Source organism: Pristis pectinata, chromosome 23, assembly GCF_009764475.1.
Source record: "Pristis pectinata isolate sPriPec2 chromosome 23, sPriPec2.1.pri, whole genome shotgun sequence".
Classification (NCBI taxonomy): Eukaryota; Metazoa; Chordata; class Chondrichthyes; order Rhinopristiformes; family Pristidae; genus Pristis; species Pristis pectinata.
Window position 1 is genome coordinate 29,575,529 of NC_067427.1, and position 26,941 is coordinate 29,602,469.

The following is a 26,941-nucleotide window of genomic DNA, read 5'->3' on the forward strand; positions in this document are numbered from 1 at the left end:
GCTGTGGCAGGTGCGGGGGCGGGGCTAAGGGAGGTGCCGGGGGCGGGGCTGAGGGAGGTGCGGGGGCGGGGCTGAGGGAGGTGCAGGGGCGGGGCTATGGCGGGGGCGGGGCTGAGGGAGGTGCCGGGGGCGGGGTTGGGACAGGTGCCGGGGGCGGGGCTGAGGGAGGTGCGGGGGTGGGGCTGTGGCAGGTGCGGGGGCGGGGCTGGGACAGGTGCGGGGGCGGGGTTGGGACAGGTGCGGGGGCGGGGCTGGGACAGGTGCGGGGGCGGGGTTGGGACAGGTGCGGGGGCGGGGCTGGGACAGGTGCGGGGGCGGGGTTGAGACAGTTGCGGGGGCGGGGCTGGGACAGGTGCGGGGGGCGGGGCTGGGACAGGTGCGGGGGGCGGGGCTGGGACAGGTGCCAGTGGTTTATCAGCGCTGGGGCAGAGCGGGGTGTAGGAGAGGCGGTTGCGGGTGTTATGGAGAGTGCCGGGAGCTGCTGGCTGCTCAGTCCCGGGTTCCTGCTCCTGCTGCTGGGTGGTGCGGTGGGCTGGGTGCTCGGGCCGCTGCCGGCGCTGTTGCTCCTGCTGCCGTTCGCCCTGACCCGGTTACACCGCCTTCTCTTCGCTCCCCTGCAGCTCTTCCGGGAGCTGCACGACGTGGGCTACACCCCTGACCCCGGCGCTAGCCGTCGCCACACGGCCGACGAGGTGAGGCGGAGGCGCAAGCGGGGAGAGCTGCCCCCGGTCTACCCGAACGGCTGGTACCGGCTCCTTGGCTCCCGCCAGCTGCCCGTGTCCCAAGTGAAAAATGTCACCATTTTCGGTAAGGAGAAGGGGCGTGTGGGGCGGGAGCCAAGTGGGATGGAATCGGTCTGAACGGGCTCCGAGGCGCTCAGCACAGAAATAGGACGTTTGGCCCATCGTCTGTACTACCCGATTAAGTGGGGGTGAAAGGGGTTGAGGTCGGGGGCAGCTGGGGGAGGGTCTGGGTCAGGAGGGTGTGAGGTGGGTGGGGTGCGGGTTCTGGGGTGAGGGTATTTGGGGAGCTGGATGATTTGGCTGCCTGGGCTTTGTGGTTGGAGCCGGTGTTGTGCGGGAGCCATTGGGAGCAGGAGGGGGTTTATCGGTGTGGGGCAGGGATGGGGTGGTGGAGAGCAGGGGGTTGGAGGCTTGCTTGTGTTGTCATTTGGTATGGTGCTGTATGTAGGGGGGACAGAGAAGTAGGTGTGTGGGGCCTGTGGGGTTCACTGGGCTTCGAGGTGAAAGTGGAGGGTGGTGATGCGTTAGGGGGTTCGTATTGTGCTGGTGATTGATGGGATAGAAATTGTCGCTGTTGCTTTGGGCTCTATTGGAATCTGTGAACGATCAGGTTTCATTTGTTCTGTAATCTCCTGAAGTTTTGTTCTGTTAGGAGTAGGAATCTGTCGTCACGGTGATCAGGAGCTGTTGGCAAAGTTGTGGTTAGATTGTGTTGCTGGATGGAATATCAATAATTATAGTAATTCCATCGCAACTGCATTGATTTGAGAAAGAGCTGGATTGTGGCATTCACCTTTGTGAAAGGCGTGTTATTGCTTCCTGAAATGGAGCTGAGATCCTTTCTGAAGCAAGTATTCTAATGCAGCACTTCTGTTTCCATGACCAAGAACTTCCTTCAGTGTTGATGGATCTGACTGTATCGTACTGGATGGGGGTGGTTTCGGGTTTAGAGCAATGGTGCAGTTTCCAGAAGGCACTTGGTTAAAGTGTCACATCAAAGATTATTGCAGAAAATAACACACATGGTACAACACGTAACATTTTGGTGTGAATGGAAAATTAGAGGGCTAGCAGGAATCAGAGAAGGGTCTTTTCCTGGTTGGAAACAGTGATGGGACAATTCATAGAAATGGATGAAGGCACCGCTGTATTGGTCGCTAAGGGAGGTGTGGCAGTAAGCAGTGAAGTAGACACGTGGAAGGGGGTATTACGGTGTTCCCCTGGTGGGGACTGTTCAAGATCCCCTGATAATTGATGAGGGTAGATCTGGGTCCTCTTAAGGGATGGTGGGTTTAGGATCCTCCTGGTGGGAGGAGCTAGGTTGAAGGTACTCCTTGTGAACAGGGGCTGTTCAGGTTCCTGGTGGAAGGGGGTAGGTTGAAGGTACCTGCTGGTGGGGGAGGCGTGGGAGAAATTGGTTCAGGGTTCTTGTGAATGGAGACCTGACAGGCTCCTGGGAAGGAGAGTCAGTGTTCCCCAGGGTGATGTGGGAGGGGTGTGTTTGTTTGTTTACAATTGCCAATATCATTCCTCTTGTAAAAGATTTACTGTGATGTTTAATATTGGTGTTATCTGCATGAACTGGTCATTGGTAGTTGATTTATCATTGTCACATGTACCAAGATGCAGTGAAAAACTTTGTGTGTGTGTGTGTGCCATCTAGACAGATCATTCCAAACATACTGAAGGTACATCGAGGTAGTACAAAGGGAGAAGAAATGACTGACTCCACTGCCATCAAACCCGCCAGCTCCCCATAAGTCTCCTTCTCATTATACCTGTTCACTCTGTCGGCATCTCCATTCATCATCACAACCCTCTGTCCTTCCGCAGCTTTCTCCCTTCACCATTTATGAATTAAACCAAGAAGCATCCCAGCATCACTCAGTTATAAATTAACACAGAGATCTTAGTTTCATTATAGCTAAAGCTTTTAGTTTGCATGACTTGTAACACCCTATATCTATATGGGTTTGATTGTTTTTGGAAATGTGTTATAAAAGTTGTGTTCTCTTATTACCTTTTATTGCAGTAATGTATTTAATCTATTTGCTCAACTACCAACACAATTTATGGACACTCGAGCAGATTGCAAGGACAATGATCATCCTGCTGGCCTTCTTTAATGGTAGTGGGGCGTTGTTACCAGCATACTTGTATAGGGGATGGTGGGTTTAGGATCCTCCTGGTGGGAGGAGTGAGGTTGAAGCTACTCGTTGTGAACACCCCATAACTGTATAACAACACCCCAAGACAGATATATAGCTGTAATAAAACTCAGTGCTGGTAACAGCACCACTTCTGAGAGTAGTTGTATCTTGTAGATAAGGAAGGCATCTCAAGTCAAGAATTCTGATGGTTTTGATTTTCAGTTTTGACACGGAACTCCGATATTAAATTACAAAGAAGCGAATCTGATTCGTGCTTCAACTGCCTGAATATAGATGTTTAAAACAGTGATCCTCCAATGATTTCTTCAGTAATGTTAGTTTAAAATACAGTATAAGGCTGAGGGTGTTAGTTGGAGAAGAGCACTAATGTAGCAATGGAACAATCCCTTCATTGTGGATGGGTCCCCTGAAGACCTGGGTCAAAGGCCATCATACTAACTGGACCAACAAACAATCTTCTGGAGGAACTCAGCGGGTTGAGCAGCATCTGTGGAGGGGGGGATGGAATTGTCAAAGTTTTGGGTCGAGACCTGAAACTCTGACAAACCCTATCCCCCCACAGATGCCCGTCGACCTGCTGAGTCCATCCACCGGGTGGTTTGTTGCCCTGGATTCCACCATCTGCAGCCCGTGCGTCCCCACCAACTGGACCACCTGTCAATCCGAAGCAAGTCATTGAGCTTTTCGTGCCTCATGGGCTCTTGTTCCATTCCAGGTCACTGCCGTCACCTGATCCCAGATGGAGACATCTTCCAGTTATTCTCGAGGCCCCGAGGATAAGTGGACAAGGGAGGAATCAGCCGTGTTCGTTTGCACGTGCTCATATTTGCAAATATTGAGGGAAGACCAAGTTTGGCAGTTGTGCCCTGCACAATCGAACTAGTGACCAGCAGTCACTGCCCACACCACAGAACAGCTGTGCACAGGGCCAGTGGAATCAACCTGTGACAGAAAGAAGTGGTTGGGGCAGGTGCAGACGTGATCACTGGTTTTGGGACTGGGATGGGGTACGGAGTGGGCATGGGAGCGTGCTGGTGGCACTGGGTCAGGGCGATGCATGGGGGTGGGAATGTGTGTGTATGGTGCAGGCATGCTTCTGCCAATATGCATCGACATGGGTGCAGCTGCACCAGGGGCTGTGGGAAGGGGGGTGAACACAGGTTTGGGGATACATTTTATACACATGCCACTGGTGTTAAAGGAAAATGCTTTGCACCAGTCTCACCTTATTGATAGATGTACCAGGTGTATTTATTTGACAAGCATCTGTTTCATAATCGGGTAAGTAGAACATAATGATCATACACTCCTTTGCTTTTTTGTCTGTTTTACCAACAAGCTCACAAGGGTCATTGTGCTCTTACGAAGCAAATGTCAGAAGCAAGGGTACAAAGGTTGCAGCAATTACTCATTTCTTGAATGTGCGAGTTAGCAAGTGCAGTTTGCCACCTGCTTAAGGTTGTCATTGGCCAGTACTGATTCACAGAGGTGGCTTCTGACTGATGTGGGGAGGGAGGGAAGGATGCTGGTGTTCTGTCTGTCATCACTTTCTGATCTCTTTGTGTGAGCACGTGGTCAGACCTTGACCGTGGTCAGACCTTGAATGAACTTGGAGCTGCAGTCTGGCAGCTTCAGTGCCTGGCTGTTCAATAGCTACAGTAAGCCCCCACAAGCATCGCTCTGATATGGACCAGATAATCTATAGTTTAAGTGATTGTGGAATGAGGGCACAAGGGTCGACACCTCTCCTCACAGCCACCTATAAGACCAGATTTAATGTCTCGCCCAAAAAGCAGTACCTCCTGCATTGCAGCACTGTGTCAATTTTTATGTGCTCGAGCCTCTGAAATGTGACGGATTGAGCCATGACTGACAGCTGTGTGCCATCACAGAGCAAGAAATCTTCCCCAGACTTGGTCTCCCAGCTTGCCTTTCTGTACCTGCCTTCAATAAGTCTGAGTGGGTTATTTCTCTCTCTGATAGTGGTCTAATGTTTGTGTCCATGGATTGCATTCTCAGTAGCTCTTCTAATAAAATTAGAGGCCCCCATATCATTACAGTCCATTTTTGGTTGTGAAACCTCAAAGCTTTCCGCAAAGCTTTAAGTAAGAATATTGTAATCCATCTGTAGTTTTATTTAGATTTTAAGTCATTTTTATCTCCTTTAGAATATTGTGCATCTTGTTGGTTATTTTTCCTGCATGGGAGTAGCCATCCAATGTGTAATCCTGTTCTAAGTTCTGAGATGTGCTGTGTACAACTGTGAGCCTTAGTTTGATGTTTGGTTTCAAGCCAGCAACGTCCAACCTGAGCTAACTGAGGCAGGAAAGCTGACAGAATGCTTCAGAGCCATCCTTGTACAGTGGCACCTCTTCCCCTATCCTGTGGCTGAAAACTGGCCCTTTGGGAGGCAATGCTTTCTCAGCTGGTCATCACACTTTGATTATAAACTTCCGAGATGTGTAGACCCAAGCTGTTTGTCAGCTGCAGCCTGAACCCTCAAACTTCCTTTCCACAAACTCCCATTAACACCCATGCATAGCCCTATTAATAGTTTTTTTTTACATTTATCTCATAATTAAACCATAATTTGTAAGATCTGATCTTAAATTCCCAAATTACTGGAGAGAATAAAATGATTGATTTAAATTTAGTGAGGAGATTTGGAAATTCCTAAGTTAAGGTCAGGCATCCATCTGTAACTAGTTTTGGTAGCCCTTACTCCTTGATTAATGGAGGTAGAAAAAAACAGAAATTATAACCTGCTGTTAATATACTGTATTTTATATTTCATATTATTCTTATAACATAGTCTTGACTGAATGGCTTCCTTCTACATTGGTTGTTAGAACAAGCCCATCAGTCCCATTTCCCCACTTTCTCCCCTGTAATCTGTTCTCTCTCACATGGCCATCGACTCCCCACTAATTCTCCTGCCACTCATCAGCACCAGGGTAATCTACGATGGCCAGTGACCATACCCACACATCCTTGGGATGTTGGAGGGAACCAGAGCGCTCTGGGGAAACCTATTAGTTCAGGGGGAGAACATGCAAACTCCACACAGCACTCGAGGAATGAGCTGTGTTGGTGGAACTGTGAGGAAGCAACACTGAAAGTTGCACAAAAATCCTGATCCTTTTAAAACCTTGAGTTTAATTTGCCCTGTTGAAGAGTGCATAAATTCTAACAAGTAAGCGTCAGCTTAGATCTATCTGGACTCTTGATCTTAGGTTTGTAACATTGAATAAAGCATTCAAAGATCATTAATAAAAGGCATTACAAATTCTGCCTATTTCTAACATTGTTACATTTAGTGACAGTGTCAAGTAACAGTCCAAAAATATGCCAACTTCTGATTAGAAATCTAATAAAAGGACCAAAAACCATTTGTTGATTGTATCATCCACTGTGCTTCTCAGTCAGGTTAAACGAAAAAAGGGAAAAACAGAAAATGCTGGAAACATTCACCAGGTCAGGCAAAATCTCTCTCCACAGATGCTGCCTGACTGTTGAGTATTTCTAACATTCTTTTTTTCCAATTTCCAGCATCTGCAGTTTATTTAATTTCCCTTTTAAAGGGGAAAGGAGATGTGCATTCCCACTGCATTTTGTTATGACCTCGCCCTCCCAAAGTTCCTTTGGAACCTGCTAACACTATTGTAATCCAGGAAATGTGATGGAAATTTGTGCGCAGTGAACTCCCACCAACAAAAAGAGGACCAAATGCCCTCTTTCTGTGAGTGATGTTGGTTAAGGGATAGATATTAGCCAGGGCTTGCGTAATTCAAGCAACGTTTGAAATATTTGTGCACTCTTAACTAGGGCCAAGACTGATGATGGAGACTTGGAACCAGGTGGGGAGTGGGTGGTTTGAGGGGAGGTGGTGAGGGAGGGACTGGATAGGTGGTCTGAGGGGAGGGGGTGAGGCAGGGTAGGTGTTTTGGGGAGTGTGGAGGGGTTGATGTTTTGGTTCGGGGAGTAGGGATGAGTAGTACTGACAGTTAAAGAGATGGGTTGAAGGTGAAAGAGCACAGAAAAGAAATCCCACCAGCTATCTCCTACATCCCTTCATTTCAATTTTGCTGTCAGTCTTTAATTGGCCCAACTCGTTTAGCTGCTCAGAGACGATTCTGTGGGTCCATGAGGTGCCGGTGCAGAGCTCATGCCAGGCCTGAGCCCCTGTGGTAACATCAATCCTCTCATCTACTTCCTTCTGCAATGAAGGGCTTTTATTTCTGCTCTGCTGGAGCTGAAGGTGACTCCCTGGTTCCGTTCTGTCGACTGTTTCAGCATGGCTCTGGTTGCTTCTTGGAGACCTGGCCACTTCACACCTTCTTCCTGGTTCTCAGTTAATATTTTCTCCTATTTCCTGTGACATCATGGGCCATTCAGCCCATTGAGTCCATGCCTGCTCTCGGGGCAACCCCATTCCCTCACTTCTCATATCCGCAAGAGGCGAGGACCTTAGGCATTGGGCTTTGGGGGTCCTGGCTGAGCCCCATTGTAAGTAGCTCATCCATTATCGATGGTCCTGCTGGGTCAGTGGGAACGTGTTCCAGGGCAAGAGGGGGAGCTGTGTAAGTGTGCAGAGTAGGGGCTAGACCTGACCCTGGGACAGAGGAGGGAGCTAGTGTGAGTGCTGCCAGGGTTGTGGAGGGGATTGAATGGCCTGTGGGTCGTAGCTTGAGCTGGGGGGTGTGGGAGCAAGACAGGGGTTCAGGTATAGGGTCTGAATAGGTGCTGGAGGAAGGTATGGCCCTGGCCTTGCCTGTGGAGCGTCAGGTTGGGGCCTGGGTCCTTGGAAGGAGGAGGGAAGGAAATGGGGCTCAGGTCCTGGTGGAGGTTGGTTGAGGTGTGAGTGGGATGGGGATGTGGAGCAGGTCCCAGGTGGAAGTGGGGTGGGTAGGACAGTGGAGAGCACAGCTAAGGTTGTATGAAGTGGTTGTGGTTCAGGGAGAGATGGAGGGAGTGAACTGGGGCAGGGTCAGAGATGGGAGTAAGACCAGACTTTGGGTGATGGTTATGAAGGGAGATGTGGGGCCAGGCTCCATGTCTGATGTGGGGAGGGGATGGGTTGGGCCCTGGATTTGGCACAGGGGGTGGTGGTGGTGTTTGTGTAACATCGGTAGCCCGAGAGTGAATGAGCTGGTGTGTGGGAATGGGACTGGACCTTGGGTCTGAGGACAGGGAGGGGGAGTTGGTGCACAGTGGAGCCAGACCCTGGGTTGGGTGGGAGTGGCATGGGAGCACTGGGGGTGGGGGCAGCTGCTGTCTCTGGAGGTGGGGGCAGAGTCAGGATGGTGAGCAGAGGGTGTCCCATGTGCTCTTTGGGGACCTGTGGTTGTGGTTTAAGGGGTATCAGTGGCCCTCTGGTGCAGCGGGAATAGGAGCAGTTAAAGAACTGCCTCCAACAACAACACAGGAGGAACCCAAAACCCTGCACCATCCCGGGAAGGACGGACAACAAAGGTATGTGTTGATTCCGGGGCATGAGATGTCCATCCTGTGATGAGATATAGGAAATGGAGTTGGTTTATTATTGTCACATGTACAGAGGTACAGTGAAAAACTTGTCTTGCATACCATTCATACAGATCAATTCATTGCACAGTGCATCGAGGTAGTACAAGGTAAAACAATAACAGAATGCAGAATAAAGTGTAAAAGCTACAGAGAAAGTGCAGGCAGACAATAAGGTGCAAGATCATAAGGTAGATTGTGAGGTCAAGAGTCTATCTTATTGTGCTAGAGAACTGTTCAATAGTAACAGCAGGATAGAAGCTGGCCTTGAGCCTGGTGGTACACACTTTCAGGCTTTTGTATCCCCTGCCCGATGGGAGGGGGGAGAAGAGAAAATGTCCGGTGTGGTGGGGTCTTTGATTATGGTGGCTGCTTCACTGAGGCAGCGAGAATTATCGATAGAGTCCATGGAGGGGAGGGTGGCTTCCGTGATGTGCCGGACTATGTCCACAACTCTGCAGTTTCTTGCAGTCACGGGCAGAGCAGTTGCCATTACCAAGTCGTGATGCATCCGGATAGGATGCTTTCTATGGTGCATTTATAAAAAATTGGTGAAGGTCGACAGGGACATGCTAAATTTCTTTAACCTCCTGAGGAAGTAGAGGTGCTGGTGAGCTTTCTTGGCCAAGGTGCCTTTGTGGTTGGACCTTGACAGGCTATTGGTGATGTTCACTCCTAGGGACTTGAAGCTTTCAACCCTCTCGACCTCAGCACCATTGATGTAAACAGGAGCATGTGTACCGCCCCCCTTCCTGAAGTCAATGACCAGTTCTTTTGTTGACATTGAGGGAAAGGTTGTTGTCATGAGAACATGTCACTAAGCCCTCTGTCTCCTTCCTGTACTCCGACTCATCGTTATTTGAGACACGGCCCACTACGGTGGTATCATCTGCAAATTTGTAGATAGTAGGGTAATAATCTCTGAAGGTGAGAGGGCAGGAAGGTGAAGTTCAGGAGCAGGCTGGAGCCATGTAACATCTTCTCCTTGTTTTACCCACCCCCCCCCACCCCACCACCTTGCCCTTTCAATAGGAGTTAATCTTAGTTAATCTTCTGAATAAGTGTCCTGGAGCAGACAGGGTCATCCTTGCAATCTCTTTGGGTCCAACTTCACGTTACCTTGATTCTAAATGTAGGTACAGCCTTGGCAGTTATTGATAATCCCTGGAGGGTTATTTAGGTCTTTGTACACTTTGATTGCTGATATTTTCCATTAGAATTCATCATCCTTAGAAACAACTCCACCAGTTAGGACAGCAAGTGGTCACTGATACTTCTGGGCAGTGTGGAACAGAGAGTTGTGTTTATCTGCTTAGTGTTCATATACCAATGACTCAGATAGAGGGACTGAGTGTAGAGCATCCTGGTCAACCAAGGGTACAGAGATAGGTGGGAGAGTAAAGTGAGAAATTCATATCTCAAGGATTATGGGAAGGTTAAGGGAGTGTGTTTTTAAAAACAAAATATAGAAAGGGTAGCAGGAGGAGGGAAAGGATATTCTTCTCATACAGGAAACAAAGAATTGGTGTGCATATGTGGAAAGTCATTCTGAAGTGAAGGGAAATGCCAAGGGCCTAGCAGGGGAGGTACGGAGAGGCTTGACTCCAGGACAGGGTGAGGAAACGGGCTGGATGTAGGAGTAAGATTGGGCGTAGGCCTCTGAAGGAGGGAGTGCATCATGGCCCAGGGTCTGGAGTGGGGGAGGTTGAGTTAGCGATGGGAGTGGCACTAGGTCCTTGGGTGTGGGTCCAGAATGGGACCAGACCCCAGGCCGGGAGAGGGTGAGAGTGGGGTTGGTGCCATGTCTGGAAGTGAGCTGTACAAATGCAACCATCTGCCTGCCCACCCTTGCCCCTCTCGGGACAGCTGTGCTGCAAAGCAACATGCTAAGTGTGCCAGTGCAGAAGCAGCAGCCCATTCTGTGATCCGTTCCCCCCCATACCTCCTGTGCTGTATAATTCACTGTTGTTGATGTAATCACATATTCCAAGTTACTAACTAGCGGAGATGGGCAACACAGTGGCTCAGCTGGTAGAGCCACTGCCTCACAATGGCAGAGACCCAGGTTCAATCGCGACCCTGGCTCCTATCTATGTGGAGTTTGCACATTCTCCCTGTGACTGCACTGTGTTTCCTCCAGGTGCTCCAGATTCTCCCCCCCCCCCCCCCCCCACATCCCAAAAGCCTGCAGGTTTGTAGGTTAGTTGGTCACTGAAAGTTTCCCCTCGTGCGTAGGTGAGCGGTAGAATCTGGGGGGAGTTAATGGCAATGTGGGGAGAGTAAGAAATGGGAGTGATGTAGGTTGAGTGTAAATGGGTAGTCGATGGTCAGCACAGACTCGATGGGCTGAAGGGCCTGTTTATGTGCAGTATCTCCCTGTGACTCTATTCACAAATTACAATTCAGCTTATCATGTAAGTACAATGGTAAATATTCTGTTGGATTTTTCAGTGGGAGTTACCAGTGAGAATTTATTCCAGTGTGTTGTGGAAATGTGTCAGGTTGTACTCAGTGCCAGTCCCTGGGATGGATTCAGTGCCAGTGTGTCTGTGAGCAAAGGTTTACTGTCATGTGCCTGTGATGCTGCTGCAAGGAAGATTTTCATTGCACCTGTGCAACATGTACTTGTGCACATGACAATAAACTCAACCTGACTTTGCCTCAGTTCAGACATTGCAGTGAGTATCCAGAAAGGCAGCCCCTGACCATGTGCAGAGCCCCAGCAGCTGTGCTCCACTGACAGCCATGGGTTACCTGGGGAAGCTGCAGTGAGCGTCAAGCATGCAGTGTGTTGGTAAACAGTTGCACTCTGAATCTCCTCAGGTATCGCCCCTGGTGCCCCAGATAAAGTGTACCCACAGCACGCTGCCTGTTCCTAACATGCCACAGCTCACGCAGGGACTTTCTTTCACAATCGCTGTGCATTTTTAAGAAGTGAGGTAAACATTCTTCAGCCATACTTTCATGGTTCAGTCACAGAGAAGTGGCTCGGGACAGCTGGAAGATTTTTGCAACCAGTGTTTTGAGGTGTAGTAGCTTCAGCAGTGGCACCCACCACACCAGTGTCTCCAAGGTTCCCCTCGGTGTCTCCAACGCCCTTCGCTCCCTCTCACAGGGCTAAAGCCAGTCGGACCATTTCTCAGGCACTGCGCTCGGTCACCGGGTCTGGGGAATGGGACGGGCTGCTCCAGGGATGAAGGAAATGGGGAGGGGGCTTCATGTGGGAGATGGAGAGGGGGAAGGGAATTAGGAGGGCAGAAATGATTGGGGAAGAGTTTTAATTCCACATGGACCCCCTGAGCTATGGAGCAGTTTCATTAGGCCGAGGCTGTGATCAGATTGGCAGTGAGTCGGGGAGACAATCACGGTGGGTGGCAAGCATACTTAATGTAGTAAAGCTTAAAGGAAAGGATAGATGGCCTGACAATATAACCATGAAATCGCAGCGATTGCTGAGTAAATCACTCAGGGTTCTCTAGTTTGAGCATGATGTTCTACTCATTTTACCGAGTGAACTTCAAAGGTCGTAGGTTGAGAGCTATCGACCTAACTTCTGTCATCGACCAATCAAAACGAGCATTGTGTGTTGATGATGTCATCACGTGGAGAATGCAATGAGTGAAGGAAACTTCTGTCAGGGTGATTCCTGGCGGGACCCTTCCTACAATGGGTGAGACCTCCACTGGAAACTGGTGCTACCCTTTGCTTTTTATATGAACGTCCCGATGAGGAACAGGGAGCAGGCCCCTCGAGCCTGCACTGTCATTTGTTAATTTGAGGGGATAAGTACTAGTGGGTAAAAGGGGGGAGCCCCTGATCTATGGAGGGGTCCTTGGGGTTTACGTGAGCGGGGGGTTGCACCGCAGGCAGTGTAGTACTCCCTCAGTGCCAACACTGAACCTCAGTGTGCTGGAGTCACAGGAGAGGGAGTGTGTGCCCTCGGTCAGCAGTTCGAGCCCCTGAACCACAGTCTGGGTGAGTTACTGCTGTGGTTGCAGGAGTGGAGCAGTCTGTGGGTGATGGGAACGTGTAACCAAGAACTGGGTGTGCAGGCTAGGCAGGTTAATGGTTGCACTGGGCGGGACTGCACTCCAGAGCCCAGAGTCAGGTTCAAAAGATTGTGCAGTCAGATACAAGTCTCAGTATCTTCACATCATAGTTTCTGAGGACTTGTTATATCTATTGCTAACCCCAGGTACCTGGGTGAATGTTGTCCCAGCAGCTGGTCTGTTGCCTCACAGCTCCAGGGACCCAGGTTCAATCTACATTCTCCCTGTGACTGCAATGGGTTTCCCTCGGGTGCTCTGGTTTGCCCCCCAACACCTTAAAGATAGGTTAATTGCCCAGCCCTTAGAGTAGGGAAGTGGCCACAGAATCTGAAGGGAGTTGATGGGCATTTGAGAGAGAAAATAACATGCAGGGCTACAGGGAATAAGGATAAAGGGAGTGCGGCTGATGAGGTTGCTCAGCTGGGAGCTGACATGCCCCATATGGGCTGAATGGCCTCCTGCTGTGCCTGGCTATCTGCTGCAGAACGGTCAGTGACAACAAAGGCAAACTAGTTACACTCAGGAACACTGAGCTGCCCAGTTGGGCCTGTTGATGTTGGTGTGTGCAGGAGAAGGGAACACACCAAACCTTGTAGACAGACCTTTTTTTTCAGGTTTATTTTTTGGAATCTGCACGTTGCTGGCAAGACCACCATTTATTGACTATCTCGATAGATCGGTAAGGCATTTGAATTCGGTCAGAACTCGAACTCTGCTCTGTCAAAAACTGCCTCAATATCTCTTTCCCCCCCCCCCCCCCCCACTGTTCCCAGAGAAACCCCACAACACTTCTGATCCACTCTCGCTCAGAAACTGAGCCCTGGGTCAGCCTAGAATAGGAAGCTGCTAAACTGTGTCACATTCAGCACTGACGGTCATTTGTCTTCACACACCACACAGTAAAACTTGGCAGAGATCCTTTCTCTTAAAAAAAGGTAAGACCATAAGATATAGGAGCAGAATTAGGCCATTTGGCCCATCGAGTCTGCTCCACCATTCAATCATGGCTGTTTTTTTTCTATCTCATTCTCCTGCCTTCTCCCTGTAACCCTCAACCCCCTTACCAATCAAGAACCTATCAATCTCTGCCTTAAATACACACAGTGACTTGGCCTCCACAGCCCGCTGTGGCAACAAATTCCACAGATTCACTGCCCTCTGGCTGCAGAAATTTCTCCTAATCTCAATTTTAAAGGGAGATCCCTTTACTCCAAGGCTGCGCCCTCAGATCCAGACATGTCACAAGGGTGTGTTACACAGAGAATCATGCATCAACTAGACTGTGGGCAGTTCTGGGCAGTCTGGGGACCTGCTGAGCTGGGGAGGAGGAGTCGGGGGAAGGGTTTGGTCACAGTGAGAAGCCCCAACATGGGAATGACTTGACTGGGTGTGCTAAGGCGCAGTATAACAGACATGCTGTTCATGCTGACACTTGCGCGTACATGCGTGCACACACATGTGCACTATGACTCCATGCACACCTGACATCCCAACACAGATTGGGGGTCAAAGGGAAGGGCCGTCTCTGCCATCTCTGTGGACTCTGTGAAATGGAGCAGCCCTCCTGTGTTCATTGCAACCACAGTGGAGACATCACTGTCGGCAGGCGACTGTCGGAAGTGGAAGCAGGAGTTGTCCATTTGCCCCTCACGTCTACTCCACTATTCCGCGTGATGGCATCCGATCCTTTACCTCAGCACCACTTTCCTGCACCAACTCCACATCGCTTGGTTCTCTTCACACCCCACTGAGGTCTGTCTTGAATACACTCAGTGACTGAGCATCCGCACCCATCTTGGAGAGAATTCCAAAGACCCACCACCCTCTTCTTCTTATCTCAGTCTTAAATAAAATTGTGCTTGGACTTTGAAACCCACACATAACATAGTAAAAAGCAAGGGGCACGAGGGCGTTTAATTTCATGACAAACTCTAACATGATGAAAATCAAAAAAAACTGCAGATGTTAGAAATCTGAAATAAAACCAGAAAATGGTGGAAATACTCAGCAGGTCAGGCAGCATCTGTGGGGAGAGGTTAGCGTTTCAGGTCAGAATCGGGAAGGAGACAAAATAGATTCAGAGAAGTTGACAGGACGAATGGATAGGACAAAGGGAATACCTGTGATAGGGTGAGACCAGGTCAAATGTGTTAAGGGGGACACATAGGGGGCAATTATGCTCCATTGTCTGTGTAAGGTGTTGCTAATAGCAGGGCTGTGGGACATGCCCAGCAAGTCAGACTGTAGAGAGAAAAAATTGAGCCAATATCAGAGATGGGTGACTTGTAGCAGAAATGGTTGGTTCTGGTGCAGACAGAGGACATGAGGTACCTAAAATTGGGGACTTTGATATTGAGCCTGCAGTAGTATATCCTGCTCTCCAGGTAGGGGTGCGTGACAGACCATGAGCCATGAGGGAGCTTGCCAGCTCAAATCTTCTGTGCAAACTACTCTTTAGCAGGGATGGGCATGGCTGAGGGAGCCCCAGAGTCAAGTGAAGGATTGTACAGGGAAGTGAGATGACATGTTGATCAGAGCAATGCAATTCACCTCTCATTATCAACAGTTGTGGCCCACGGAAGCAGCCTATCTGTGCAAAGGGCTAACATGACCCTCGACTTGGAGTCTTGTGAGGGACAGGCAATTGGCTTGGTGGAACCCTTGACAGCCCACTGCCCGATCTTGTGAATGGCCACCTTGGCCAGGTCTGGGAGCAGACCAATGAGGGGGCTCCCAACTGACTCCAGCCCAGTGTGGTGAAGTTCCTGACCAGGTGACCCTGCACACAAAAGTGCCGTATGCCAACTAAAAACTGTCAAGGCCTTGGGAGTAGATGGTGGATGTTCCAGAACTTGGTGAAAGGAGCTTTGGTCACCAATTCACAGCCTCCCTTCACACATCGGGGAAGAGGAGGACAGTCCAGGGGCCCACAGAGACACTATAACGATGATCACCTTCAGGAAAAGAGGCAAATCCCATAGTGGACCAACAGAGAGGTCTCCCTGCAGTGTCCCACAGGGAACATCATTGCTAGGGTCTTCCTCAAATACTTCCCAGTGGCTGAAGAACCACTCTCCAAATTCCAGTGTGGATTCTGTCCATCCAGAGGCAGAACGGACATGGTCGTCACTGAATAATGACACCAGGAGGAGTCTGACAGCAGCACTAGATGTGGGCTTTATCAACCTCACTAAGGCCTTTGACTCTGACAGTAGAGGGGCACTGTAGAGTGTCCTCTCCAAGTCCAGCTGCCTGCAGAAATTCATCACTCCAACTCCATCTTATTTTTGCTCCATGCAAACCATGATCCCAACCAATGGGTCGATAGCAGAGCCAATCTCTGTGAGGACTGGTGTTAAGCAAGGCTGCAATGTTGCCCAGAGCTTTTATCGGCCTTTCTCAGCATAGCACTGCATGTTGCTCCAACGAGCTCCCTGCTGCACTGAAGCTCATCTGCAGACTGCTCAACCTCTGTCACCTTCCCTCCATAACCAAGGTCACCCCTGTCTCAGTCATTGAGCCCCAGTAAGCAGACATCATGTTCTGGAGCTGAGCTCCAAGTCATCAACGACTTGCTCATTGGAACATGTAAATGCTTTGCATTTGAAATGCACAGAACAAAGATCCTGTAGCCCCTAACCCCCACTGTAAACAATCCCCTCTGACGGTGAAGGGTGAAAGTGAGACGTTCAAACTGGGACCACTTCCCGCATCTCAGGAGCCACCTCTCAGTGAAGGCAGATGAAATTCACCACTGCCTTCAATGTGCTGGCTCAGCCTTTGGTAAACTGACAAGTAGTGGTGTTTTGAAGACCAGACCTTTAATCCTGGCACAAAGCCTGTAGTGTACCAGGCAGCAGTGAGCCCTGCCCTCCTGAATGTTTCTGAGACCTGGATTACCTACATCTCAGGCATTGGATAAGTACAGCAACGCTGTCTCTGAAAAGTCCTCCAGATCCACTGGAGGGATAAGTGTACCAACATCAATGTCTTTCGCAAGCCCTGATCCTCTGTATTAAGGTCCCAGTTACCAGAACGCACACCTGACACAAGCCACCTGAAGTGAGCATTCTCTTCCGAGCTCTTGCCATGGGAGTAGATTACCAGAAGACAGAGGAAAAAATTCAAAGATGTATCAGAGCCTCCTTGGAAACAATACAGCATCCTGACTAATCCCTGAAAGTTCTGGCCCCTGACTCTAAGTGGAGAAGGAACAGTCAGGATTTTAAAGAGAACCTTGAGACAGGACAAACATCATCTCACAAGCTACCCATCGCCAACCTCCACAGGCACCTCCTGCCTCGTCTGTGGAAGGGTTTGAGAGTCCCATTTTGGCCTGATCAGCCTCCTTGGTGCCCACGAATCTGGGGCAGAAGCGAGTCACCCTTGATCCTGTGGCTGAGAGGAAGGCATTATGTGCTGTGGCCAGACACCAGTGAAATCTGCACTCCTGCACACAGGATGCTGCAGGGATCCCCAGACAGATGTGGACACAAGGATGGTGTACCGAGCAACATGCACAAAATGCTACTGATGAAGGGTCTCAACCTGAAACGTCGACTGTTTATTTCCCTCCACAGATGCTGCCTGACCTGCTGAGTTCCTCCAGCATTTTGTGTGTATTGCTCCAGATTTTCAGCATCTGCAGAATCTCTTGTGTTGGTACACCAAGGATGTTCTCCACCTGAGGCTGCTGCTTGCAAGGCAGTTATTACACCAGTGCTCTTCAGTAGACAGAGGGAGCCACTAAGGAGAGGATGGCCCTATGCCCAGGATCCATCTCTCCAAGCAATGATGTTATCCAGCAGCTTGCTGCCCTAAGCTTGAGTAATTACAACATGGGTGCTGTCAGGGAATGAGGCATTGTCTGGGAGCAAAGGCTTCGAAAGCTCCAATGCTCCTGGGTGCAGTGAGTGGAAACCTCTCCTGTTGGGGAGAAGGTTGGGGGTGGTTGAGCTGAGGTCTGGTGGGCTGCCAACCCTTGTGGAAAACCCACTGAGGGCAGAGTCATCCCTTGGTGAGGAGAGAGCCTGGGGCTCAGCCCTGATGCTGCATTGAGCTGCACTTAGGCACAGCAGCGATCTTCTTCAGCTGTTAGAATGCCCCTGTGCTGAAAGTGAACGTGAGTTGACCTCTTTCGTAGAGAGCGCTCCAAACAGCTAGAGGTCTCCTTGTAGCTGGTCACGTGGTCTAGTAACAACAGCCCTGGAGATCCAGAGCTTGCGAAGACACTGCTCATTGGAGAGTCTGCTTGCTGGTCTGAGGTCCTGGCCCCACCCCACGTGCCCTGTTGCCACAGTATTGGTTGCTCCAGTGATGGCTCCCATTGGTGTTACAGCTGGGGTCCCACTGCAGGAGTAAGTCAGCAGGGAAAAGTCTTTCTGTGAGCTCCAGCCGTCTCTGAGGACTGTGCATGGTGGCAAAGAGAGTTCTGGAGATGCCCAGTAAGTTTCCTGATGTCAGCAGCCTCTCCCTTGAGTCACTGGTCAAACTGGAACATAGGGCAGTGTGAGCGAGCAGCAACAGCTGTGGGCAAAGTCCTTCGATGTATCCCTACAGCTGGGGACTGACATTGACGCCATCTGAGTAACATCAGGTAAACCTGCGGAACTGCTTCACCACCATGCACAGTTGGCCACCCACGGTGAATTCACCAGCCAGAGGTCTTCCGGTTAAATTCTGGGAAGGTTAAAACCATTGTCCTCTGTCCCCCCCACAAAATTCCCTTCCCTAGTGACCGCCCCCTCACCTCCCCTGTGTGAACAGAACCAGACTGCTCACCAACACTCTTTTATTTGACCGAGATGAGCTACAGTCCAAGTCGCTGGAGACCATTGAAAGGGGGACCCCTCTGCACCACCAAAAGTCCTTTTTAGGTTCATCCTGAACTTGCTAACCTGTGTTGGCTCTTGTTGCCCCCCAGTCCATGGAACTTGCCCTTTCCCTGCCTCTGCAGTCCGCTCTAACATGTTTCCCCTCTTGGTCATCCTAGACTTCAATCGCTCCTGCCATGCCATCAACTCCCAAGTTACCCAATTGTGAATCTCCACCTCTAAACCACCCGCCCTCTCCTCCAGCCCTGGACCCAGACCTCGGTCGCGACCCAGTCCGTGTTTCCATCAACTGCTGAACAGTCAAAGAATTCGCCTCCCAGCCCTCAGACCGGGGATGGAAGCAAGTCACCAGCAACCCTGAGGAACCGCTTGGGAAGAAGGTGTGTCTAATATGCGCCTGGCCACGGAGTCAGGTTGAGGCAACTGCCTGGCCTTTGAGGTGCGATATATCGCCCGGGGCTTCCCTTTCACAGATCAGATTGCCAGCAGCTTCTGTAACTAAAACACAGAATGTTACAGGACAGAGAGAGGGCAGGGGCCAGCGTTCTGCAGGAGTGAACCCATTAGTCCCCTCCTCTCCCCATTCTTTCCCCACAGCCAACAAGTTTCCCCTTCAGGTATTTATTAAATGCCCTTTTGAATTCTATTATTGAATTTACATCCAGGCCACAAGTTGTTGTGTATGAAACGCTCTCCTCCCTCCCCATGCCCACCCCTCTGATTACGGATTATCGGCAACCTGAGCCCACTGATTACTGGGCTCGGACACCACCGATGCTTCATCTCTCCACCTAAATTTTTCGGAATAAAATATCTTTATTAGTCACATGTACATCAAAGCACACAGTGAAATGCATCTTTTGCATAGAATGCTCTGGGGGCAGCCCGGAAGTGTCGCCACGCTTCCGATGCCAACATAGCATGCCCACAACTTCCTAACCCGTATGTCTTTGGTGTGTGGGAGGAAACGGGAGCACCCGGAGGAAACCCACGCAGACATGGGGAGAACATACAAACTTCTTACAGACAGCGGCCGGAATTGAACCCGGGTTGCTGGCACTGTAATAGTGTTACGCTAACCACTACACTACTGTGCCTGCCTCACAACTTCCTCTGCTCCCCAGTCTCCCCATGGTTGCTTGCCATGGGAGCTGACATTATGGGATAGCGAGAGCTGCCTTGCCATTGTGTATTGATGTTTATAGGGTTAGCTATGTTGTGATTGCAACAATGAACCTGGAAAGGAGCTCCGGTAAACGTCATAGATCAGCAAGAAACTGAATTGACTTGCAAAGGGCTGGGGTTCAGAGTGTTTGTTACTTCATGTACTTCTGGGAGAACAGTTGATGCATCTGACTAGAAGGCTATTGCTGTCACTGGAGAGAGGTGAAGTCAGGGTCCGAGAAACCTGGATGGGTTGTTGAACTAAATTGACGTTTGCCAATCTAATGTGGCCCTGGGGAAATGCCTGCCCAGAAACGATCCCCAGGTCCAGTAATGGCCGTGGTGTTGGGTTGATCTGGGGTGTTGCTGCCTGTTTTGCTGCTCTCACTAGCCATGGCCAGTCCCTGGACTGGAGGGTTTTTAAGTCCTCGCTGTACGAAATTGAGAAGGTTGTAACAGGAGGGTATTACAGAGCCCTGCTGACTGACTGGCATACACAGGTGGTGGGTAGATCACACAGGATCCATTAGATCCAAGTGGATAATGACAGCTCCATTGAAAGCTGAGTTTGTGGGAATGAAACACTGATCTAGAAACTGGATTACAGAATTCGTGAAATGGAACAGAAACTCGTCTGCAACAGTTTCCCCTTCTCCCCCCCCACCCCCGTCCCCCCTCTCTCTCTCCCACCACCACCACCCCCGTGTCCCCCCTCCTCCCCTCCCCCTTTCCACCTGTACTCGTGGGAAGCCAGTGATGTGACCAGATTCCTGCCCCTGAGATGGTACCACTTACTCACTGAAATGAAACAACTCCTTCATGAGCACCGTGCCAGGGTGTCCCCTGAGGCAGCAGGGGAAGAGATCTCCCACGGTTGCTTGGAAAGGCCCTGTGGTGAAGAAGTTGAGTCAGTATGACAGTGACCTCCATCGGGAGAGCAATCCCAGCACGAGACAGCGGCAGAAAGTCTCGCTGTAGAACGTCACGCGTCTCCGTGACAACCTGGGGAAAAAATCCAACCAGTTGATGTGAAACCAAAACAGCAAATGCCAGAAGCTCTCTGAGGAAGGGTCTTCCACCTGAAACCTGAACTCTGTTTCTCTTCTCACAGATGCTGCCTGACCTGCTGAGTGTTTCCAGCAGTTTCTGCTTTTGTTTCAGATTTCAAGTATCTGCAGCTTTTTGGTTGAAGACGGGTTGATGCATATAGTATGCAGAAGTGCCTGATCCATTTATGCATCAGGCACAATTTGAACCAGTAATGAACTGAAGTAGAGCAGAAATGTTATTGTGTGGGATCCAAGGATGGGTGCTGCATCAACCCCCATTTCTACAGGGTGTATGTGCATACGTGTGCCTGTGCGCGTGTGTGTTTGTTTGTGTGTAATGAAATGCATTCCTCTAGAAATGTGTGTAAGAGAAGAATGTGGAGCAACAGGTTCATGAACAGCAGGGAGGGATAATGTTTCAGATACTCTGAGGAGTGTTCACAAGTGACTTTCAGGGCATGAATTGGAAGGAGAAACGCTGGATCTGTGGTCTGATTCCACGTATCCAGAGCTCCCAGTCTAACGCTTGGGTCACTTCATGGACACCAGAAGTGAATAGTCCATATCGTTCTTTTCAATCAAACTTAAGTTAAGTCAGAAGCACAAATTGGTTTATTATTGTCACTTGTACTGAGGTACAGTGAAAAGCTTGTCTTACAAACTGATCATACAGGTCAATTCATTGCACAGTGCAGTGCAAGGTGAAGATGCAGCACAGGTGCAAGTTGTGAAAAATGCAGGTTTGTTTATTTTGCCAGACAACAATATATTCCCCATCCCCTTGCAACATATAATTGGATTTTTAAGCAATGTGTTCTGTGAGCCCAGGCTGTGCATTCATCACTCTGTCAAGAATACTGTTTTGACAGCCACAGTAAAATTGCTCATTTCCACTGTGATCTTGTGTCTGACCATCCCAAGGCAATTCCTTCATTGAATGCAACATCCGATTAGCCACCCCCACATCGTTTACAGAGCTTCACTCCTTGGTGCCTCCCTTGCAGAGTGAAGCCCAAATCTCCCTCCACTCTAACCCTGGCACAGGTGACTCCCCTCAGTATTGACCCGAGCCCCTGGCTCAGGGGCAGCCGGTGACTCCCTGCACTGACCCCAGCCCTTGTGCCCAGATGGGGTTAGGTGTGACCTGACCAGGATGTCTGACGGGTATTATCTGATGCCCTGTACTGTGGGTAAGTGGCGTTGAGTCTAAATTTCAAAATAGTTTGCGATTTCAACCCACCCTGTTTCAGCACTAATTGTGCAGTTGTGTCCCCTGGTTTCTCAGTTACCATTCACGGATTGCACTTACACTCGACCCTACCCAGTATGGGATCTGATTTACACCCAGCCCCGGGTCTGATTTATGCCCAGTGCTGTGCAACAATCCCATCCCATCTTGGATTTGGATTGTTGGCCTTCACTTTCTATCCTCCAGCTAAAGTTTACTGTTATTGTTGTTACCTGTACTACCTCAATGCACTCTGTACTAACTCAATGTATCTGCACCGTGTAATGAATTGACCTGTACGAATGGTATGCAAGACAAGTTTTTCACTGTACCTTGGTACAAGTGACAATAATAAACCAATACTTCTGTTTCTCCAGTGAGGTTGACCAGTGATCTATGTGGTGTTCATGGAGAAATGTTTGGTGACCTTCTCTGTTTGAGAGCTTTTCCCCAGTGGAGAATTGCTTGTGGGGTGCAGTTACCTGCTGAGCTGAGAGAAATACCGCATAACTTTGTATAGAGTCAACAATTAACAATTTAAACCACGTTTGAAGGATAATCAATCCCTCACACCTGCCCTCTCCCCTCACACCTCACCCATCCCCAAAACTCTCCCCTCACCCCTCACTCTCCCCTCGCATCCCCTCAACCCATAACTCTACCCATGCACCCTCTTCCCTCCCTCCATCCCTCAACCTCTCGCCCACCCTCACCCCTGCAGTCCCCTCACCTGCTCGTCCCCACACTCCCCCCTTGGCCCCCTCACTCTTCATCACCCTCACGGCCTCCCTTCCCCCCCCAGTTGCAGGCCTCCAGCCTGATCCACTCTCTGTCGGGATACGCCATCTGGGTTTGAACCGAGTCCCCTCAATGCCTGACCTGACCCGAGGTCAGGCTCCACCCACCCGGAGTCCGCTGACCGTGGGTACCAACCTCGACCACTCCTGTTGCCTCTGGGAGTGTCAGCCTGCCGGGAGCAGCGGTCTCAGGATGGAGCTGGGTGTGGGATTGCTGTGATATTTTTGGGTGGAATCACTGACGGCCAATGTTCCAGTCCAGCCTGAAACTGTTCAGTCATCACATCCAATATTGTGGCACTTGTGTGTGTAGCTGCTCGCATGCAATGTACCTGCTTATTATTGGATTAATCAGGCTGTGTTTTAATACAGCCCTGTAACTGGGGGAAGAAGTGCAGTCATCATCTCCCCAATCTCCCTTCCCTCTCAGCCACCCACCTGTCCCTTGCCCCGACTGTTGCACCACCCCGATCACTCCCCCTCCTCCTGTTTCATCACCCATCCCTTCTCCTCCCGCAACCTAACCTGTAGCCCAAGGATTCCACCCTGACAATTGGCTTATTGTTGAATATCCCAGGCCAATATCGTGCACACAACACGTGTCCAAATCCCAGCAAGCCTGGAACTGGTGCACACCTCGGTTTAGTGGTCAGTACCTCTCGCCACCAAGTCCGACGGACAGGGGAACAGACGACAAAGCCCGACATCCCCAGTGCCATGCTGAGCACCGCCAACAAGACAGAAACTGGTGAACCAAAACTATTTCATTCTCCTTGCTGTTATGCCCAATATTTATTCCAATGATATCCCTACAGCAAGTTATCTGGTCCCTTGAATGTTCATTAGTGGGATCTTACTGTGTTCAAATTAATTGCTGAGTTTGATATTATAAGAACAGAAGAACATGAGAAATACAAGCAGGGGTAGGTGTTCAATAAGGTCACTGCTCTCCTGCACTGTCCCCAATCCCCGATTCCCTTAATGTACAAAAATCTATCATTCTCTGTGTTGAACATTCTGAGCTTGAATCCGGAGCCTCTGCAACCCTCCAGGGCAGTGAATTCCAAAGATTCACAACCTCTGCATGAAGAAAATTCTTCTCATCTCAGTCATGAATTGCTAACCCTTACTGTACCTCCTGTACGATAAGATGGACTCTTGAGCTCACAATCTACCTTGTCTGCCTGCACAGCACTTCTCTGAAACTGTAACATGTCGTTCTGCATTCTGTTGTCGTTTTCCCTTGTACTACCTCGATGTACTGATGTGATGAAATGATCTGTATGAATGGCATGCAAAACAAAGTTTTTCACTGTACCTCAATACATGTGATGATAATAAACGAGTTACCAATTATTTTGAGACAGTGGCCTCTGGTTCTAGACACCACAGTTAATGGAAGCATCATTTCAAGTCTCTCAAGTCTCTGTCTTCTGAGCCTAAGAAAGCACAGACCATTGTTCCTTATTCTCCACCCTACAACAAACCCACTAACCCCAGACCACTCTATCACAACCCTATCCTTCCTTGGTGGAGAGACCAGACCTGTACACAATAATAGGATGTGGCCATATCATAGCCCTACATAACTGGAGAAAAACATCTCTACTCTTGTACTTAAATCCTCTTGCAGTAAAGGCCGGCATATTGATTGCCTCCTAATTGCTTGCTGTACCTGTATGTTAACCCTCAGTAATTTTGTGTGGAAGACACCCTGGTCCCTCTGAACACCAATATCTCTCAGATCTCTTACAGCTTAAAAACGTACTGGCTTTCTACTGCGAAACCTTTCTCAGGTTCCAAACAACTTTATTCTGCATTCTGTTATTGTTGTACCTTGTGCTACCTCAATGCACTGTGTAATGAACTGATCTGTACGGACGGTATACAAGACGAGCTTTTCACTGTACCTCGGTACAAGTGACAATAATAAACCAATTCCAATTCCAATTTGATGTCTCTTGGAAACCAGGTTCCTTCATTCCATACTCCTGCACACTCGCCACTTCCTTACCCTCATCTACCATCCAGACACACCCAGCAATCTATTCTGCAACCTGGCAGTGAGGGACATCTCCAGTGGAGGTCTCTGTACGTGAGAGTCCTCCTCTTTTACACTGGGCACAAGAGGTGGAGAGGCTGCACTGAGCTGTCCTGTGCAACAAGTTTGTTCATGGACTCCCCGAGCCTCCTGTCAGTCTGTGGCCCGGATAAGTCTGTGTTGTGTGGGAGGGCTGAAGTGCAAGAACAACTTGAGGATCAGCCCCTCTTTAAGTATTATGTTGCCTGCTTTTCCGAGGCAATGGGAAGTGTAGACAGAGTCCATGGAAGGGAGGCTGGTTCTCATCATGGACTGGGCTGTGTTCACAACCCTCTGCAATTTCTTGCAGTCTTGGGCAAAGCAGTTGCCAAACCAAACCGTGATGCATCCAGATAGGATGCTTTCTATTGTGCATCTTTAAAAATTGGTGAACATCTTCAGGGACATGCCAAATTTCCCCAACCTTCAGAGGAAGTAGAGGTGCCAGTGTTCTTTCTTTGCCATAGCGTCTATGTGGTTGGACCAGGACAAGTTGTTGATGATATTTACATATAAGAACTTGAATCTCTCAACCGTCTCCACCTCAGGACCATTGATACAGACAGGAGCCCATACTCTGCCCTGCTTCCTGAAGTCAACAATCAACTCTTTTGCTTTGCTGATATTAAGGGAGAGGTTGTTACCTTGACACCGTGCACTAGGCTCTCTATCTCCTTCCCGTACTCCAACTCATCGTTGTTTGAGATCTGGCCATCAAGGGTGGTGTCAGCTGTGAACGTGGATGGAATTAGAGCAGAATCTGGCCACACAGTTGTGAGTGTATAGGGAGTAAACTAGGGGGCTGAGGACGCAGCCTTGTGGGGCAGCGTCGAGGATAATTGTGGCAGAGGTGTTGCTGCCTGTCCTCACTGATTGAGGTCTGTTGGTCAGGAAGTCAAAGGGAGGTGCTGAGTCCTGGGTCGAGGAGTCTGGAGATGAGTTTGTTTGAACTTATGGTATTGAAGGCGGTGCTGAGGTCAATAAATAGGAGTCTGACATAGGTGTGTTTGTTATCCAGCCAGGGCTCTGGAATGAAGTGGTCAAGTGGTGACCCCCTCCGTCTGTGTTTGCCCTCTTGCAGGTGAGCAGGTGGCTGTTTACCGGGGCCAGGATGGGACAGCCTACGTCGTTGATGCCTATTGTCCCCACCTGGGTGCCAACCTTGCTGTGGGGGGCCAAGTGTTGGGAAACTGCATCGAATGCCCGTTCCACGGCTGGCAGTTCCGTGGTGAGGACGGCAAATGCACAAAGATTCCATATGCAGAGAAAGGTACGGGAGAGGCGGGCAGGGGTGGGCGCCGGGGACGGGCAGGTGTGGGCATCAGGCATTAGGGATGGGCATTGGGGGTCAGGCATCGGGGATGGGCAGATGGTGGGCATTGAGGGATGGGCATCGGGGTACTTGTAGAGAGGGGCTTTGGAAGTACCAACAGGGGCAACGGAGCTATTGATGAAGGGTGTGTGTGGGGGGGTAATGACCAGTGGGCACTGGGAATGGTCTGTCGCTGGACAGAGGGATGGATAGAGTCAGGGGGCTTGTGGAGATGTGACCCTGGTGACGTGGGATGTCTCCTCTCCCCGCTCCTCCCCTTCCCTTCCCCGTCCCTCCTCTCCCCCCTCCCCGCCCCTCCTCTCCCCCCTCCCCGCCCCTCCTCTCCCCCCTCCCTGCCCCTCCTCTCCCCCAGTGCCAGACTTTGCGAGGATTAAGACCTGGCCCTCCTGTGAGCTGAACGGCGCGGTGTACGTGTGGTATCACTGTGAAGGCCTCGATCCCAGCTGGGACGTTCCGGTACAGAATGAGATCCAGTCCGGAGAGTGGGTGTTCCGTGGTCTCACGGAGCATTACGTCAATTGCCACATCCAGGTGAGGGCAGGGCCTGCTGAGGACTGCGGAACAGCACTGGGAGGGGGAGGGGGTGGGGCAGGGGCTTGGCTGGTCTGGACAGCTGGGGATGGGCTGGGAGCTCGACTGTGTGGCCTTCAGTGACCCAGTGACTGCCTGTGGCCTTCAGTGACCCAGTGACTGCCTGTGACCTTCAGTGACCCAGTGGCTGCCTGTGGCCCTCAGTGACTCACCAACACTGTGCATTGACCATCAGCAGCAGAGATGTCTGGCAGCACTGCTTCTGGAAGTTTCTTCTGCTGGTGTGACCTGATTTCCAGTGGATTACTACAACTCCAGGTGGGAACGCCCGTCTTTAGGAAGAGCACGAAGCAGTTTGGCTCAACCTACCCACCGCTCCCCCGCCGTGGACGGGAAGGTCCCAGCCTGCGCCGTCGGCAGTTCCAGATCAGGCAGCTTC

The 26,941-nt window shown here is 50.2% G+C and overlaps 1 protein-coding gene across 1 annotated transcript in view; it reads left to right on the forward strand.

Annotated features, from left to right (window-relative positions):
• The first annotated feature begins 414 nt into the window (after nt 1-414).
• zgc:92275 (cholesterol 7-desaturase nvd) overlaps nt 415-26,941 on the forward strand; it is a 37,339-nt gene continuing 10,812 nt past the window's right edge. Inside the window, exons 1-3 of the mRNA XM_052037195.1 lie at nt 415-807; nt 25,720-25,908; nt 26,324-26,502. Coding sequence (XP_051893155.1) covers nt 462-807; nt 25,720-25,908; nt 26,324-26,502 — 714 coding nt within the window. The 5' untranslated portion in view covers nt 415-461. The remainder of the gene's footprint in view (nt 808-25,719; nt 25,909-26,323; nt 26,503-26,941) is intronic.